The 18,519-nt window shown below is 33.6% G+C and overlaps 2 protein-coding genes and 1 non-coding gene across 4 annotated transcripts; 1 reads left to right on the forward strand and 2 right to left on the reverse strand.

Moving 5' to 3' along the window:
* The first annotated feature begins 1,808 nt into the window (after nucleotides 1-1,808).
* On the forward strand, nucleotides 1,809-5,757 carry LOC110930022 (E3 ubiquitin-protein ligase Topors). 2 transcript variants are annotated; one of them, XM_022173230.2, is made up of 5 exons: nucleotides 1,809-2,276; nucleotides 3,905-4,039; nucleotides 4,130-4,187; nucleotides 4,541-4,767; nucleotides 5,293-5,757. In XM_022173230.2, exons 1-5 carry the CDS (start codon nucleotides 1,894-1,896, stop codon nucleotides 5,357-5,359), a joined length of 870 nt encoding a protein of 289 aa, XP_022028922.1. In that variant the 5' UTR covers nucleotides 1,809-1,893; the 3' UTR covers nucleotides 5,360-5,757. The 2 variants fall into 2 exon arrangements, with proteins under 2 accessions (XP_022028922.1, XP_022028923.1); XM_022173231.2 differs by having other exon boundaries at nucleotides 1,820-2,276; nucleotides 3,892-4,039.
* Nucleotides 5,758-8,506: 2,749 nt separating this feature from the next.
* Nucleotides 8,507-17,318, reverse strand: LOC110930020 (probable serine/threonine-protein phosphatase 2A regulatory subunit B'' subunit TON2). The gene is made up of 12 exons (XM_022173229.2): nucleotides 17,033-17,318; nucleotides 14,514-14,605; nucleotides 13,760-13,822; nucleotides 13,318-13,416; nucleotides 13,004-13,162; nucleotides 12,782-12,853; nucleotides 12,530-12,662; nucleotides 12,283-12,347; nucleotides 12,100-12,175; nucleotides 11,842-11,943; nucleotides 11,447-11,639; nucleotides 8,507-8,921 (listed from the first exon to the last, which is right to left on the reverse strand). Exons 1-12 carry the CDS (start codon nucleotides 17,178-17,180, stop codon nucleotides 8,684-8,686), a joined length of 1,440 nt encoding a protein of 479 aa, XP_022028921.1. The 5' UTR covers nucleotides 17,181-17,318; the 3' UTR covers nucleotides 8,507-8,683.
* On the reverse strand, nucleotides 11,273-11,395 carry LOC118491047. The gene has a single exon (XR_004890272.1). It is a non-coding gene; the product is annotated as a small nucleolar RNA snoR104 (small nucleolar RNA).
* Nucleotides 17,319-18,519: the final 1,201 nt, after the last annotated feature.

Below are 18,519 nucleotides of genomic sequence, written 5' to 3' on the forward strand. Positions count from 1 at the left end.
TGTTGGTTTTGGGTATTTTTTATGGTTGACATTTTGATGTTTAATGACTATTTACATTTTTTTAGGAAATTTGGACTTTGTAGTCAACTTCTAATCTAATTTATACATACTAATAAAATTAATTTCATTTACTTTTAAATAAAGTTTATATTTAAAAGATACACAACAATTAAAATAATATTATTTATATACACAACTATATGTGATGTAATACATAATTTCAGTCATACGAAGAATTTATATATTTTTCATATTCAATTTGTGTAATACACAACAGGATACGACAAACTATTATGGTATTTCAGTTTTACTAATTATCATAGAATAATTTTTGTGATAAATTTAAATTAGTTGTTTGAATTTTTAAATGATGGTAAATCTATACATATAATAAATTAAACCAATTTGAGACACATGGCAATCAATGAGACTATCTAAAAATCTATTTTCCCTCCTAAAATATAATCCTTTTAATTTCATAAGTTAACCCTAAATTCAAATAATAATAATAATAATAATAATAATAATAATAATAATAATAATCCTGAAATCTGATCTCCCTTCAGATATCAATTTAATTTTATTATTATTTATCCGTTTAAAAAACATATAAAAGCAAATGTTTATAAATTATATATTTTATAGTAAAGATAAGTTTATAATTTCAAAGTAGAAAAGTCACTTTAAAAACATAATCAACTTCAAATAGTTAATACCTTATCAACTTCAAACGTAATCAACTACTAATATATTTAGATTATTATAACAAAAATATTAGCACCAGAACAAAAAAAAACATATTTATTTATCGAACAACCAATTGATGAAAAACAATAGATTTATGAATATAAAACACGTATTAGTAATTAAAAATTATATTAAAATAAAATACTATATAAATTAATATTGTAAGATGAAAGGAGAGGGTGTCACGTGACATTATTTGAAATTCTTTATTGTATTTTATTATATAATTTGACATATTAAATAAAAGAAAACTTTAAGGAACCCCGTGTATTGGACGGGTTGAATAAATGTAATTTTATATACCAAATTCATACTATAAATAAACTAATATGTGACACGTATCATTCATTGGAGTCATCTATTTTTTATTTTCCTAAAGAAAAATTAAAAACATCTTATCTTAAATTAACAATTTTAAATTCGAAGATAATATTTTGTTAGAAAAATAGAAGGATTCTATTTCAAATTCAAAGTAGGATACGATTTAATATTAATTTAGTATTTAATTAATATAAGATAACTATACAAAAGAGGCGGGAAAACAGAAAATTAGATGGTTCCAATAAATGACATGTGTCACACATTGGTTTCCTTATCTCTTTAGTTTCATAGATAATCCTAAATTAAAAAAAATAACCCTAAAATCTTGGTAATAGTTGATCCTAATTTCAAAAAAAAAAAAAAAAAAAAAAATCCTGAAATCTTAGTAACAACTTTCCAAATCTTCAAATAATACATTTAATGAAAATATTCGTAAATTATCATTATTCATGTTACATTTTTTTTTAAACATTGAGTGTCTTTGTAAGTTACATCCATTCTATCTTTTTATTTATCATTAAATTTAAGTGTAATGTAATGCGTAAATACAATAATACGTATTATATAATATATTTATTTTTGTATTATTTTTAACGACAGTATGATTACATTCTTCTCTGATAAATTTTATAATACTAACATGCATATAAATTTTATATTAACTTATTTATGTCAATTGGAATATAAATGTCTCCCTCTTTAGTTTTTGTATTTACAAAAAATATTTATTATAGTTATGGATTTTGTGCCAACGAGGGGGGTTAGGGTTTGAATCTCAAAATTGGGTATCTCATCAATCAATTCGATCTACAACAACAGGCGAAAATGGAGTCATCATCTTCATCTAGCCGATACAGGCAATTAACTCACTCTTATTCCAACCACAAACGCTTTCTACTTAACCACTTACTTCCAGCAATCGAGAACCAATCATGCTCAATTTGTTTGAGCAAAATTGAAGAAGCAGCTGTAATTACGGTGTGTTTGCACGCCTACTGCACCGATTGCATTCGAAAATGGAGTAATCAGAAGAGGAAGTGTCCGCTTTGTAATGCTCAATTCGCTTCGCTGTTCGTTGATATCGATCGCAGTTGTTTGAGTTTCCGTACACAACGTTTATTGCCGCCTGTCAAGGAGTCAGTTACAAAGGTCAACGACGATGTTAGAGATGTTTATAGCAGAAGAAGAGAATTCTTGGCTCCACGAAGGTGATTTTTCGAAACCGGTTTATTATTCGGGTTAAATAAAAAATAGTTAGTTACTTAGTTATGTTTTATTACTATGTGTTCGGATCAAGTACAATTAGATTTAACAAGCTAAACATACAAATAACTAGAGTAATTATTAATACACCCGAGGAATTTTTGTTACTTTACAGCTTTTCTGCTGGATTAATTATTATTACTCTACTTCGAGACCGTTTGTTAACGGCGAATAGCGACAAATAGTGATAAGTGATAACTAGCAGGTGGCTATTTTATAAATAGCGATACACTAGAAAAAAAAATAAATTTTTTTATATGTATGTTATAGGGTAGGGATCAAGTCTACCCTATTTGAGAAACTTGAGAAGCAATCTGGACCGCACATTTTCCCTAAACAAAAAATGCAAAAAAAGATGAAAAAAATGCATTTTTTTTTCTTTTTTGGAAAAATCGCATTTTTTTCTTTAAGGATTTAATTTTTTTATTTTGGGATTTATACACATGTGTATATTGTTAATCTTTTAATTATACATATATGTATATTGTCAATTATACATATATGTATATACATGTTTAAAATTGAAAAAATATGTGTTATAAACCCTAAACCTTAAACCTAAACACTAAAGCTAAACCCTAATGCTAAACCCTAAACACTAAAGCTAAAGCTAAAGCATAATTCTAAACCCTAAAGCTAAACCCTAATGCTAAACCCTAAAGCTAAAGCTAAACCCTTAATGCTAAACCCTAATGCAAACCCTAAAGCTAAAGCTAAACCCAAAAGTTAAAGCTAAACCCTAATACTAAACCCTAATGCAAACCCTAAAGCTAAAGCTAAACCCTATAGCTAAACCCTTAATGCTAAACCCTAATGCAAACCCTAAAGCTAAAGCTAAACCTAAAAGTTAAAGCTAAACCCTAATGCTAAACCCTAAAGCTAAACCCTAAACCATAAAGCTAAACCCTAAACCCTAATGCTAAACCCTAAATACTAATGCTAAACCCTAAATAACACTTATTTTTCAATTTTAAACATGTATATACATATATGTATAATTGACAATATACATATATGTATAGTTAAAAGATTAACAATATAGACATGTGTATAAATCCCAGTTTTTTTTTAAATAAAAATTAAATCCTTAAAGAAAAAGCTGTGATTTCCCCCCCCCCCCCCCCCCCCCCCCAAAAAAAAAAAAAAAAAAAATTCATTTTGCATTTTATTTCACCTTTTTTTGTATTTTTTTGCTTAGGGAAACTATTCTCGCTATCCATCGCTATAACCCTAATAGCGACACTCTACCTATACGCTACAGAGCGCGCTATAGCGATCGCTACATTTGCTATTGACAACTATGATAACTACTCTAGTTATTTGTATGTTTGGTAGAGTAATTTCATTTGTACAGGATCCCACCCCTGATTACGATAGCTTGTTTTGATTAGCTTTTTTTAAATTAAGAAATTAAATATGAAGGGAAAGGTAACGTTGGGCTTACAAAATTGTGACACGTGGTGCAACTAGTTACTTATTTATTAGGTATAGATATTTATGAAGAACTAGATGCTATTAACAGATTACTGATTACCCTAGGGATTCCTTTTTATCTTTAAGTTTTGAGTCTCAGGGCTACTGGAATATCAAGAGAGCTAAATGCTGTTAGCAGAAGAACAAGGCCGTTACCGAAGCAGAGGTCATTTGGGCAGTCGAATATGCTGCCTCCTGGTGTTAGCAAAGAGAGAATTCTGCAGTGGCGCGCAAGGTATGGTGCATTGGTGCGTACAGAAACAGAAGTGGTTAAGTTGATTCGGCATTTGTATGATGACATGTTTATGTGAATGTGTATTTGCAGCATATATAAGCAGAACATGCTTGCTGTACCTTGCCCTACCAGAAAGTCTCTTGAGCAGGTATGCAACTTACAAAAAATTAACTTTTATTGTTATCATGTTATTATCATATTCATTACCTTTTTACTTGTCTTTTTGTTGGATTCTAGTATTATGGTCACACTCGGACAATAAGATGGTAAAATGGTCATGTTCTATTGTACTCGTGTTGCTGTGTATGTACAAGTTGAAATGAATGAACAAAATTAGTGTCACCCTCCCTGATTGAAAATTATTTTAGAGATAGTGGATTAGGATTAAAAAAATACTTATAGTTATATGTATGATTCTTTTGACGCTGCTACGAGTGTGAAGTTAACGGCTTGCAGTTTCATCAAGAATGTTAATTTATGTTTACATATGTATACTTTTAGGGATTTATGGGAAGAAACTGTAACAAGGAAATGTTACTAAAGAGAATAGAACCATGGATACACAGGGAACTCCATGCTGTTCTTGGGGATCCAAATCCGGCCATACTTGTCCATTTGGTGACATCGCTTTTTATCTCAAGCCTTGAAGAAACTCGAGATAACAACCATCTTGAACGTTTGCAGCCTTTTCTGCTTGAGCGGACTAGTGCATTCTGGCATGAACTCAGGTATGTAATATGTTGTCTCTAGCTAGTACTTTACATCAAATATGTAAGTTAGAAACCTCCTTGCATAGGTAATATAAGAAAGTTTTCTGTGTGTAAATGTATGTTTGTATTACTGTTATGAGGAATATTGGAGTTCGTATGGTTTCAATCAAAGAATGTCTATACTATGTCATCAGTCAGCAATCATTGTATATTTTTTTTTCTAGATTTGTTGGTGTAGTAAGTTAAATGGCTTCTTTGAAAGTTGCGTTTTTAACATTAATCTAAATTTTGGTAAAATGTGGATTGGTGTTCTAAAAGTACTGCATATGGTCAGTTAAGCAGTTGCATAGACCAATTTCTCTGTAAATTTCACTAAACTCATCAAAATTAAAGCAACCAGTCAACGACAATAATGTAACAATAGTAGTGGCAGTTTGGATAATACCTTGATATGATGACCGACCTTCGTTCTAAACTTCTAAATAAAGCCTAGATATTAAATAATGCCAAATTGTAAGGTGGTCCATATGTTTTTGTTTACAGATGTTTTGCAGAAAGCTCGCTGAACATGGAAACATATGACACGGTAGTTAAATATGCTAAAGCGTGAAACTGAGCACCGCTGTTGGATTTTGTACTTGTATCCATATGGGAAGTTTGCTGTAAAATGGTACTTGGTGTTAACGGCACTCTTCGTCGTGAAAACATCATCAGTACATCAAGTTTTTGTAACAGGCTGATAAAAAGAGGTTTCAGGTTAGTGATTGGAAGTATCTATACTCTGCATGAAACCAAAAGCAATCCTGAATCCGGATGAAGATAACCATGCCAATCATGATTTGAAGCTGTTATGGTTAAGTTAGCAGCGTGTAAAGTAAACCAATTAAAGTCGACGTGTTTATACTCATACAAACATTAATATACATGATCAATCATAATTCTGTTGTATGTCATTTATGTGTACTTTCCTCGGTTTGGCTGCTACCGCAGGCTGCACGCAGTCGATCAGATTAGGTGATGTTAAAAACTATGGGCGTTGGCGTTATTCGCTTCAAAATGATTTCCTAAAAAGATCTTAGTTTTGAGATTGACAGTGATCAGTTTTACAGGGGACTAGAAAGTCAGTCCTCTTAACTGTCGTCTTTGGTTTATGCTTTTTATTGTGTGCCTACATAAATAGGTCAAATTCAAATGATTTGTAAGAGAACCTCTCTTAATAAAAATAACCCCATTATATGTCAAAGTTAACCTGCCTGCGGTGCAATATAATCAAGACTAAATATTGAAGGCATGTTAGAAATGTCAATTGTAGTATTTCTACACCAAGGAATGTCACATGGTGGTTCTTGAACGGGAAATAGAATCCTTATAATGAGAAATGGACACTTATATGACGGTATTTCCGGTCAGTGTTGTAAGAATCGCTAGGCGCTAGTCGGTCGGTGGGGTACCGACTAGCGATTAATCGGGATTAACAGGGATTAATCGGAATTAGGAATTAGTCGGATCGGGATATGTAATTTTTAGTTATATATATACACATATTTTTATATATAGTTTTTTTTAAAGTAGACATGTTTTAACTCTTATTGACCCATTTTTTAAGTAATTGACTGGATTTTATAAGAGGTATGATCAAAATTTGGCTAGAATAGGACCGCAATTGACCGCCTAGCGATTAGTCGGTCATTATTCAGTGTAATTCCTTAAAAAAAATTGCTAACCAAACACAAAGAAACGACCCCATCCCTTTTAATTTTCAGTAGGGGTGTGCACGGTTCGGTTCGGCTCGGTTATTAGCATTATCCGTAACCGTAACCAAAGTCATCGGTTCGGTTAATTCGGTTAATTTGTCGGTTTTTGGTTCGGTTCGGTTAATTTTTGGTTAATAACCAATTCAAACAAGGGCTATTTTTTTTTGCTTAGAAATACATGTAATGGAGGTATAAATACATAAAATAGATGTATAAATACATGAAATGGATGTATAAATAAATGAAATGGAAGTATAAATGCATGAAAAGATGTTTAAATACATAAAATGGAGTTACAAATAAATGAAATGAAGGTATAAATAAATAAAATGAAGGCATAAATAAATAAAACAGAGGTATTATTACATGAAATGAAAGTATAAAACATGAAATACATGAAATAGAGGTATAAAAGCTAGAAATATATAAAAAAATAAACGGTTCGGTTCGGTTCGGTTAATTTCGGTTAACCGATGGTAAAAAAAATATCCGTTAACCGACTTTCGATTAATTCGGTTTCGGTTAATTTCGGTTCGGTTTTGTCGGTTTTCGGTTCAGTTTCGGTTAACGGTTCAGTTATTGCACACCCCTAATTTGCAGTAATTTCACGTTAAACAAATGTCAAAAAAGCCCTTCAACTTCCATTCTTATTTCATTCTTATTTCATTAAACAACAAACTTGGATTTAGTAAACCGCGGTTCAATAGTTTTGATTCTTCTAGATTTTTTGGTTAAATTACAATACAAAATTTAAAATTTAATCAAAACTAATTTCTGCATAAACATACAAAGACACGTGGATCCCTCGACTTCCTCTTATGCTGAGCCATACGAGCCGTAAATTTAATGGTTAAGGAGACACTCTTAATGCATTAGGATATTTCCATAGTATCCATGTTGTAAAACAGGGTCTTCAAGGCCGAGTAATCCCCGAGTAGTCGCTACAAGGTAGGCTGCCGAGGCGACTTTCTTTAACTCCGATTAATTACTCGGAATCAATCAAATGCGGTCAACATTGGCCAAAATCGGATAGAATTTTTTGGGTATATATGTTTTCAACCCCCGGTTCTATATAAATTTTTAGGTATATACGTTTTCAACCCTTCGTCTTCGTTGTCAAGCTTAACCACTGGATAAAATTAGATAAAAATGACATTGCATTTTAAAGTCTTTTAGACCATTAAAGTACGTATCACACTGAAAGCCTGTGTGACATGACAATTATATTTATTTACTTTTTCTGAATGGCACATGACAATTATATGTTTTATGCATTTTAATGTTTTTTAATCATCTTATTGCAACTCTAGCGAAACATCTTCTCCTGCAAACTTTGCAACTCCGACCAAACTTGGGCAAACTCTACAACTCCGATCAAACTCAGGCAATTTGGGTCCATTTCCCTTGCCACACAAGCGTATTTAATCAAGGAATGTCAGAATCCGCTTGTAGTACAAGCGGGGTACCCATTAAGCAAAAACAAATTCAAACTACACCATAAACCAAAATGCATCTCTCAGCTCCCATATTTTGCCAAAAAAACCTAGCATCCCCACTAAAGTAGAAGTCCTCTGCACGTTGCCCATCTTTATTGTTCGTCGGATCGTTTAGATCCTTGTGGATGGTGGAAGATGTATTAATGATTACACACTCCCATTTTTTAGCGGTAAAGTTATAAAACACGTCAAAATCGTAAGCTTATGTCAAAACGTCAAGGGCTTAACCATTTCTTGTTATTCGATTGTCGTACGTCAATCAAGGGTGCAGAACTTGAGGACGATGAAAGAAACATATGAAAAGCAGGCACAAACACTAGTAAATATATAAGCATTTATGATGGTAGACTAAAATCAAGGGTTTAAATTGGGGATCTATTGTGCGAGGGGACTCTCTAGTGCGGACCCTGTTACGACAACGCATGCTAGACCTCCCGACATTCGCGAATAATTCACACCTTTCACCCAAAAAAAACACCCACCAAGTCTGAACCCATCAATGCAAGCTTGCACGCAAACATATAGTACATTTTTAACAATCAATAGCACTGAAACAAATTAGTGTGTAAAGTAAAGCAAGCACTACAAATTGTCAATTTTTACATAAGATACACACATGGTTCTTGAAAGGGTGTTAATATGTATATGGTTATTATTGTCACATTATTAAGCATACCAAATCCACTATTCTTCTTCAGGCTCTTCCTCTTCTTGAAGAAGGTTTTCTCTGTTGTCGTGGGCCCAGAAACCGCGTACGTCTATAAGCATACTCGCAACCGTCCCACCTTGTTTGCAGGATAACAAATCTGAAAGCGTGATCCTTAACGGATCAGCTGGCTTCACCATATCCCAGATTTCATCCCTAACATCCTCTATGCACAGTTCATAATTTCCACCCTCGATCCATTTCTGGTGCACGTCTCTGTATTGGATGCAAGCAAATTGTCACAATTATAAAGCTTACAAATGATAAATGTCATTACATCGGTGCATTTCCCATACTTTTCGGGAAAAAAATTATGTTGCTTTGGTGACAGTAGAAAAGAAACAACCTCAATTAGAATATGCTTTACGAAAAGAAAGAATCTTTTTGGGTAAAAATTAATCTCTTTAGATTCCAATGTACACACTAGCCTTTAGCACTAAATATACATAATGATTATTTACAATATTAAAAAAAAAGATAATTAATTATTATACATTTACTTTGGTAATTAATTGTTAACACTTTCAATAAAAATTAGTAGAATGTCAAATTCAAGGGTAAATTACACTTTTCGTCCTTTATGTTTGTATCGAATTGCAGTGGATAACCTTTAACTTCAATAATTACAGCCACAGTCCTTTATTTGAAAAACTCATTACACCTTTCGTCCTTTAGCACTAACCAGGTTAAAATTTGGTGTTAAATCTAATCAAATGAGGGCATTATGGTCATTTCATGTTTTTTTAATGTTATTAATAAATAAAACTAAAAATAACATATATACATAATACAACTTATTTAATCTCTTTATTTTCATCTCATCCCCCTAAAACCCTTTTATCTCCTCCAGTCACTCACACACTCTCTCCCTCTGATAAAACAACCACAGCCTAAGTCCACCACCGCCTAAGTCCGCCACCGTCTGTAACATCACTACCATCATCATCGGAGCTACACGACCACCACCGTCTAAGTCCGCCACCGCCACCGTCTGTAACATCACCACCACCATCATCGGAGCTACACGACCACCACACACACTCTCTCTCTAAAGCATAACACCACCGCCGGATCTACAAACACCACCAGCGCCGCCGTTGGCATTTAGTTCATGGTCTCATCCACAATCGGAGCCCTAGATTTTCTGGATCTACAAACACCACCAGCACCGACTGTGACATCACCAACACCATCATCGGAGCTACACCCCCCCCCCCCCCCTCTCTAAAACATGCTCAATCGGAGCCCTAGATTTTCTGAAATTTCTCACTCAATGAGCTCAAACTCATGGTTCAAGAAGCAATAACCAATAAAGATTCAACCTTTACACTTAATCCAGAACAACCCACTTCAGAAATCACAATTTGGGGGATACCCCTGTTCAAAGATGAAAGAACTGATGTGATCTTGCCTAAGTTCTTGTGTGCTAGAGAGTTAAAAGTCAAAGATTCTTTCATAATGCTAAAGAACACATTCTTGTGGTTGTGGAGAAAAGCCTTTAGCATTGATGATTTAGTGGATGAAAACTTCAACGATGATCTTGAAAAAGTTGTGTTTAATCATGGGTTTGATAAAGAGGGACACCCTGTTTGTTATAATGTGAATGGTGAGTTTCAAGATAAGGAGCTGTATATCAGGGGATGAGATAATGATTAAAGGGAATTAAATAAGTTGTATTATGTTTATATGTTATTTTTAGTTTTATTTATTAATAACATTAAAAAACATGAAATGACCATAATGCCCTCATTTGATTAGATTTAACACAAAATTTTAACCTGGTTAGCGTTAAAGGACGAAAGGTGTAATGAGTTTTTCAAATAAAGGACTGTGGCTGTAATTATTGAAGTTAAAGGTTATCCACTGCAATTCGATACAAACATAAAGGACGAAAAGTGTAATTTACCCCAAATTCAATATCGAGTTCACTTTAAAGATGTTGACGAGATCTTTTTAATAAAATATTGTGCATTAAATATTCTTTATGTTAAACATGTAGCAATTAATAAAATTAGTGTATAATAAAAAGTTTTTTTTTTTTCAAAACGGTTAAGAGTTTAAACATTGTTACAGCAAATTTGGTGTAATTCGCTAGGTAGGGTGTAAACAAGCCCAGAGGCTTGAGAGCTACTCGTGATCGGCCCGGTTAAAAGCTCGAATGAACCGAGCCTTAACGAGGCCAAGCCTGAGCCTGAAATAGAGCGCATTTAGTTATCGAGCCCGCGCTTGAGCCTGAAAAACAAAGCTCGTTTAGGTTAGCGAGCCTAAACGAGCCCAAACAAAACTTTAGTTTTTTTTATATATTTAATGATAACATTGGCGTGTTTAAGCGATATTGAAGCAAACTTGAGCCGAGCTCAAGCTTTGGGTTTTACTGCTGAGCCGAGCTCGAGCTCAAATAACTCGAACCGAACCGAACCGAGCCAAGCTCGAGCCTAGTTGGGCTTGGGCTCGGCCCGTCTCGTTTACATGCCTACTGCTAGGTAAATATTTCATCACACTAAACATAGGGTGTTCCTTGGGTAAAAATTGTTGCACTTCAATGCTAGATAAAGTGTTTCAGGTCATATGTATCTCATAATCCGGAGGCTTGTGAACATGACTCGTGTACAACAAGCAGGAAAAGTCGAGACTTTTGACTTGTTATAGGAAGGGTATATCAGGCAACATTTCAACTTTAAATGCTCCCCTTCTTTACTTCCAATTAAATTCTAGACAAATAAAAATGCAAAATAATTTACCTGAAAAGCGTGTGAATATCAGCTGTTGTGAGGAATCCCCTTCCATGAAGATCTAGACATCTGAATAGATAAGTTATACCCTCTGGAGTATCTTTATTCTCTAGGGCTAGAACAAAGTCAAGAAAATTCTCGAAATCCATCTCTCGAGCATTCCCATTCCCAATTTTACCGCGTCGCACATGTTCATCAAATGCTATTAACCAAATCAAAAAAATTATAAATTAAACTCAAAAGGTCAAAGTAGTATTTCAAATATACGGTACCATGTTGATTGTTGAAGGTAGAATATGCAAAAGTTAAATATATATAATAATTTGAAGTCGAAACTATTAAACTAGATATGATATAAACTTCACAAAAGGCAAATATGTGAAATATGTTTACAGTTTACTTACCCCTCTCAATAAATATATCTGTGAGTGTACCATCTGCGTATTCTCTAAGTTCCTGCTTGCTAAGTGTACCGTTTGAGTCTTTATCGAGTGCAAGAAACATATCTGTACATAGATATGAACAGCCGAAGTCAATATCGACAGCTTAGGTTTTCCCTTTACTACTAATGTAACATAAGTTCAAAAAAATAGTTGTATAAGAAAAAAGTAACCACTAATTTGAGATCATATGTAATAATTACATATTAAAAATATGCTCACCACAGATACGCTGTGCAGATGTCAATGAAAACCAGTTTTCAGCCTGTTCAGTATCAGTAACTTCTTCCTCGCTCTCCTATTATATTATAATTAACGATGCAAAAAACAAGCAGTAAGAAAAACGATAACTTTAAATCCTTGGAGAAGTAATTAAACAAAATGTAAAAAGAATGTGCATATTACCTGGTGCAGTTCCATAAGTTCTTGAAGACAGTTACTAAGCAGCACCTTCTTTATGCATGCCTTACCTGCAAAATAATTAACCATGAAAACCGGAAAGGCATATAACATGTATCATTCTTCAATTTATAGATTATATAGGACTTCCAAATGAGAATTGCAAAGGAAGCCGATAAAAGATCTGAAAACAGCTTGATTGTAGGAAACGAAGAAATACACGGAATTAAACAAGGTAACGATTGAAACAAACCTCGTCTATTGGGATCACAAAAGAAAAAGAATTTGCGTGCAGCTATTTTACAATACATATGAACAAAAGGTCCAGGCATATCACGTAGTTGAGCCAAATTAGGGATAAGACCTCGAATATAAGCTTCCATTTCCTATAAATATAATGATAATAATATTATAAATATAATTAAATATAGATATGAAAGGTTTGATTTGAAAATATCAAAAACCATTTTGTACAAAATGAAGATTAAGATGACGAGATACATACATTAGGTTGAAGAAACCCATCAGAATCCTCATCAAGCTCACTCATATCAATTCTGGCCTGAGTAAGTGAAACCTGAACAAGAAAACACAATATTTGGGCTTGTGAAGCTAAAGAAACCTTCTAGCTTTATAAATTCATATAATAACACATCTACATAAATATCACATGTAAAAAAATGCTAAAAAAATCGAAAGGATAGTGACAATGTAGAGGAAAACTCACCGTGCGCATTACGTAGAGATAAAAGGGCAAAATGGCAATTCTTCCTGATTCATCTTTTTCAAATTTCATAAAATTTGAAGGGCTGAAAAAACGACGACATTTCGGACCTATTTGTTCCGTACAAACAGAGGCAATGTGACAGAAGTCTTCATAGTTCATCTATAGAAGGTTAATAGAGAGAGAACTAAGATACTATAAATACAACTGAAACAATCATATAAATTCAAGCTGTAGTAAGTGCCACAAAACATGTATTAGATCTAAAAACACAAAATACGAGAATAATAAATGTGACATTATGATGAGATGGATACCTTCTCTGCACCAGTGGCATCATCAATAACACAATTTTCTCTTAAGCAAACCCACATAGCATCCAGATCATCAGCATTCAGCAATTGATCGGATTGCTTCTGCATCAACAGACCACAATTTTTAAGTACATACCCCAAAACTGTAACACGATAGCAGAACTAATTACGCAGCATTTGGTTTGTACATGGGTATAGACTACAGATTTAAAGAAAGAAAGAAGAGACACAAAAGGTATGACTGTTTTGAAAATCATTTTGTTTCATACGAATAAAACAAAACACACACCTCAAAACCCTACAATCAAACACACTACCTCAACAAGAGAAAAAAACACAGAACTTGATATAAAAAAAAACAAGTCAGGAAGTGTTACAATGGTGCAAGGACTCGATACTATGACAGTAAGATACATAAGTAATTGCAGAAAAGTGGAAATAGTACCTTTAGAAAACGATATTTTGCCAACCTTTGGACTCTATGGCTGATGGAACCATCTTCGGGTTTCTGGTAAGACAAAAATCACATAGGACAGTTAGAAATTATAAGTAAAAGTTATTCTATTTGATCAATACTCAAATAGTTTTGTTAAACTATGTCAAGTCAAATTTTGTATACTTTGGGGCTATGTTATATGTAGCACGGAAATGGGTACGGGTACGGGGAACGGCAAAACTAAAAAATCCAAGATACGGGTACGGCAAAAAAATATAAAAGAGTTTATAATTTTTATGTATAAATTTATAAACTTAAGGAATAAATGAAAACTAGTGAAAGATAGAGGGGCTAAATGTCAAAATACATAAAGTTATATAACCCTAAAGAATAAAACATATTGAAACCCAGACGCAATCTTCTTCTTAATATCTTCTTCTTCACGGTTTCCGGCAGAAAGCATCACCGGAGTCGGATTTTTTCGCCGGATAAATAGGAAACGTCCCCGAAACGTCATCCCGTCGTCCCACTTTCCCGGAAACTTTTAGGGAACGTCCCCATGGCGTCCCCATGGCGTTCCTGTCCCCAAAACGTCCCCGGGACGGGTACTCGATGATACTTGGCATCCCCGTGCTTCATAGCTTTGGGGACGGATGGACTACTCATAAAGTGAGGCCAGATTAAGGTCAATAACATCTATAGATTCTATATTTGATTGTCATTATATTACATATTTAACAACAGAAACAATAATCATTCAAACCTTCTTATAGAAACTTGGGATTGTGCCAGCTTCAGCACTCTTTTGTTGCTTTTCTTTAAATATATCAAGCAAAATTCTTTTTGTTTCAAGCTCTGCAAAACAAGGTACGGACATACCAGTTAGACAGCTAAACAAGAAAAATCCACATATATGACTTTGAGTGCATGTGAAAGGTGAAATTATAACTCGAAAATGCAAATCTTCAGACATAGAGGCTTGCAATATACTCGACCACACGTATCAATGGGAAGTAAAGCATTTAGATAAATGCAAAAGGCTGCAGTGGCGGACCCAGAATTTTTTTTTCATGGGGGCGGAAATTTTTAGGGGTAATTTGTCTATCGATATATGCCTATATAATATATTTTTTCTGTCCGGTCGGTTCGGTTAGGGGTGATTTGTCTATAGCAAAATTAGTTTTACACGTATGTACTTATAAATATATGGATTACGTGCATTTTTTTGGCGAAGTTCTCACGGGTTCTCACAACTTACCCAATTTCTCATTATATTCTATCTCTCCCTACAAAGTCCAAAAATCCTAAAAAGTGCAAAAAGTCATAAAACACCGCAATGCCAACCATAAAACACACCCAGAACCCACAAATAACATAATAAAGATTACCAAAACACCATACCTGTGGGTTTTGTTTTGTGTTTTGGATGATAAGGCTTTAATTATCCATCCTATGACTAACTTTGTGTGTTTTATGTTGATTATCATGTTGTGTTTTATATTCATAGTTCTACGATGGTGTGTTCGAAGTTTTGTATACACTGCTAGGGTTTGAATATGTGTTTTAGTAATCTTCACTCTGTTATTTGTGGGTTTTTGGTGTGTCTTAGGGCTGAAATTATGGTGTTTTATAACTTTGTACACTTTTTAGAAGATTGACTTTGTAGGTGAACTCCACCCTATACATAGATATATATAAACAATACACTAAAGACTTGTATGTATATGTGCGTATTATGAATAACTTTTTTTGCTTATTAAAAATAAAGCAATAAAGTAAATGGAGGAACACATGTCGGTTATTACAATAATAATAAGTTTTTTACTAGTACTTATTAAAATAAAGTAACAAAATGAATGAAAAATAATATGTATACATTTTTAGTTACAAAGTACAAATAAATTAAAAAGTAAAAACACAACTAAACTGGAAGATTTATTATTCTTATTCTTATAACTATTATCACATTATTTCACATGTATATGTTAAAAAATAAAATAAATTTAAGATTTAGAAAGTTGTTCACGCATGTGTTTTCTCATGTTGCATTGGAGCATGTGTTTTTATTGTGAATGTCAAATTCAAAAAATACCCCTATTCTCCTATTCTTTATACCCTACTAAGATGCTACACATCATCTTCTTCAAAAGGCACTGCCGGTCGGAACTCATAACAAGGTTTCCGATGAACAAAATTTTCCAGTTTTCTCTGTTAACTTCAACTACAAATTGCTTATCCGAGTCCTCAATTAACAAGGGGGCGATTACAAAATTTTATGGGGGGCGCTCAAGATTTTCACACACGTATAACACTAAATATTTTTTTTCAAGGAGGGCGCCCACACCCCCACAGCAAACCCTAGGTCCGCCCCTGAGAGGCCGGTTAAACTTTCACACACGTATAACGCTCCAATTGAGGAGTGTTACAAAACCAACTGTTTTAATATTTCCTTGTGTTTATCTTTATCTAACTGTTTATGTTTTCCCTTCTACCAATCTAAATATATGCAGTTAATGCGGTAAAATATCGGATATCAGTCAAGGACTGATATTTGAAATATAGGTTATCTCAGTGAGATATCGGTGGGATATCGGTAATTTTAATATAATGCAGAATTTATATATATACCAATTTAACACCAATAATTCAGTGATATATCAGTGATATATCGGTTATCTCGGTCAAATATCGTTGATATATCGGTTATATCGGTCAAATATCGGTGATATATCGGTTATATCGGTTATATCGGTCAAATATCGGTCAGTATCGCCGATAATATCGGTACCGATATTTTGACCGATATTTGACACCGATATTTTACTAAGGGATCGATATGACCGATATAACTGATATATCACCGATATTAACTGCATAGATCTAAATAGGCTTTCCTCCTCATTCACAAAAACATCTTTCAGACAACTTAATCACATCCTATAGAAGTACTAAAACCTAGACTCAAGCTTCCAAATACTCACTACAACTCTACATATAAAGCCCTATGGAACCCTATTATACACACAATCAATAACAGTGTTCTCAAGTTCACCACTAACAATAACATCTTCTTCAATCTCACACCCAAACATTACTACAAATCACATTAATCATACGAAAATTATCACTCATATAGTCATATGCTAAAAATCAAACCCTAGACCCTTATACAATTACCAACTCAACACAAACACATATTACAAATTACATACTAAATCTGGAATCCACAACAAGGCGTTCAAAATAAGCAATGAAGATTTAGGGGAAAACGATTAACAGTACCCATGAGAGCTTCGGAACCGAGACCAGCACCGGATCCGATGTAACGGCGGAGGTTACGGACCCACAGCATGGAAGACGCCGGCGGAATCTTCCGCGACGCCACCGAGGATGCATCGTGTCCTTCACCGTCACTTGAACCACTATACATTGAAGTTGAAGTTGAATTTACGGATAGATATGAGTTGAGTTGAAGAAGAAGATTCAACGAAACCCTAGAAAAAGAATGACACTAGTCCAAGGGTGAATGACCCCTTGTGATTTGATTAGACGGTGTGCTGACCACATTACTCGACTCCTAAGATATATACAAACAAAATTATAATTTCACATTTACTCAATATTACGTTTTATTTTTATTTTGTAAAATAAATATTTAATGATTGAGGATTGAGAGTAATTGATATCATTTGTTGCTGGTGTTATTGATGGAACCTGTGAGCGTAACCACATAGCAGGTATAGATGGAGTCTTGTGCCGGTATAAGTCTATTTGACTTAGTGTCAAGTAGTTAATGGTAAATTTGCTTCACACCTTGATGTTTAAATTAACAATTGATTTTGACGTGTATCATTGACGCCGGTATGGATTGAAGGCTACCCTACCCACAAGGACGGACATCTTATTGACCATAGATGACTTGTTCATATTTATAAGATAACTACTCTTTGTTATGTATAGATTAACGATATAGTTTATAAGAGTTAGAGAAAAAAGAAAAGAATTATATAATGATTTTGTATTTAATAGCAAGAGCATCTATATCGGTTGCAGTCTTGCAGACGTGACTCGGAGAAAAGGTAGGGCTCTCCACTGAGGATAAATATGTAATTTCAGTTGTTATGGATTGATTTATTTTATATTCATATTTATGTCGGATAAAATGATATTATAACAAGTGGTGTATAAAATACTGAAACTTAAAATTTGATTAGATCTTTTATAAATGAAAATGCATATTTCTGTTATGAATATTTGATCCGAGTGGATTAACACATTTTTAACTCAATGAGAAAATCTCCATTCTCCAACCTACTTATCTCTCAAAGAGTGAATATTTTTAGGATAAACATTACCTTAATGTAAACGAGAAAATACACCCCTCTAACATATCATTTTATAATTTTATAAGTTATACATTTCTTTACTACTTCTTATAATCTTTTCTCTAAATAAATCTGATTGAATTTATATGATAATTCATGATAATCAATATTATTACCATAATATAACATATTGAATATTGTAATGTCTCATGTTGGCCGTGAGACTGGTCGGTAGGGACATCCAACGATGGCGTACACCATCAATACGGCTGGAGAGTATGGTATAAAGCCCCTAGGGGCTTTATCACGCCGCGTTAGCGCCATGTCAACGCCACGTCACACAGGGGGCTTTAAAGCCCCTTCCTTTAACTTGCAAAGTGTGGTATAAAGCCCCCTGTTAAACAAAATAAAAAAAATATTGGTTGAAAAGAGGCGGGCCCCACC

Source organism: Helianthus annuus, chromosome 3, assembly GCF_002127325.2.
Source record: "Helianthus annuus cultivar XRQ/B chromosome 3, HanXRQr2.0-SUNRISE, whole genome shotgun sequence".
Taxonomy (NCBI): domain Eukaryota; kingdom Viridiplantae; phylum Streptophyta; class Magnoliopsida; order Asterales; family Asteraceae; genus Helianthus; species Helianthus annuus.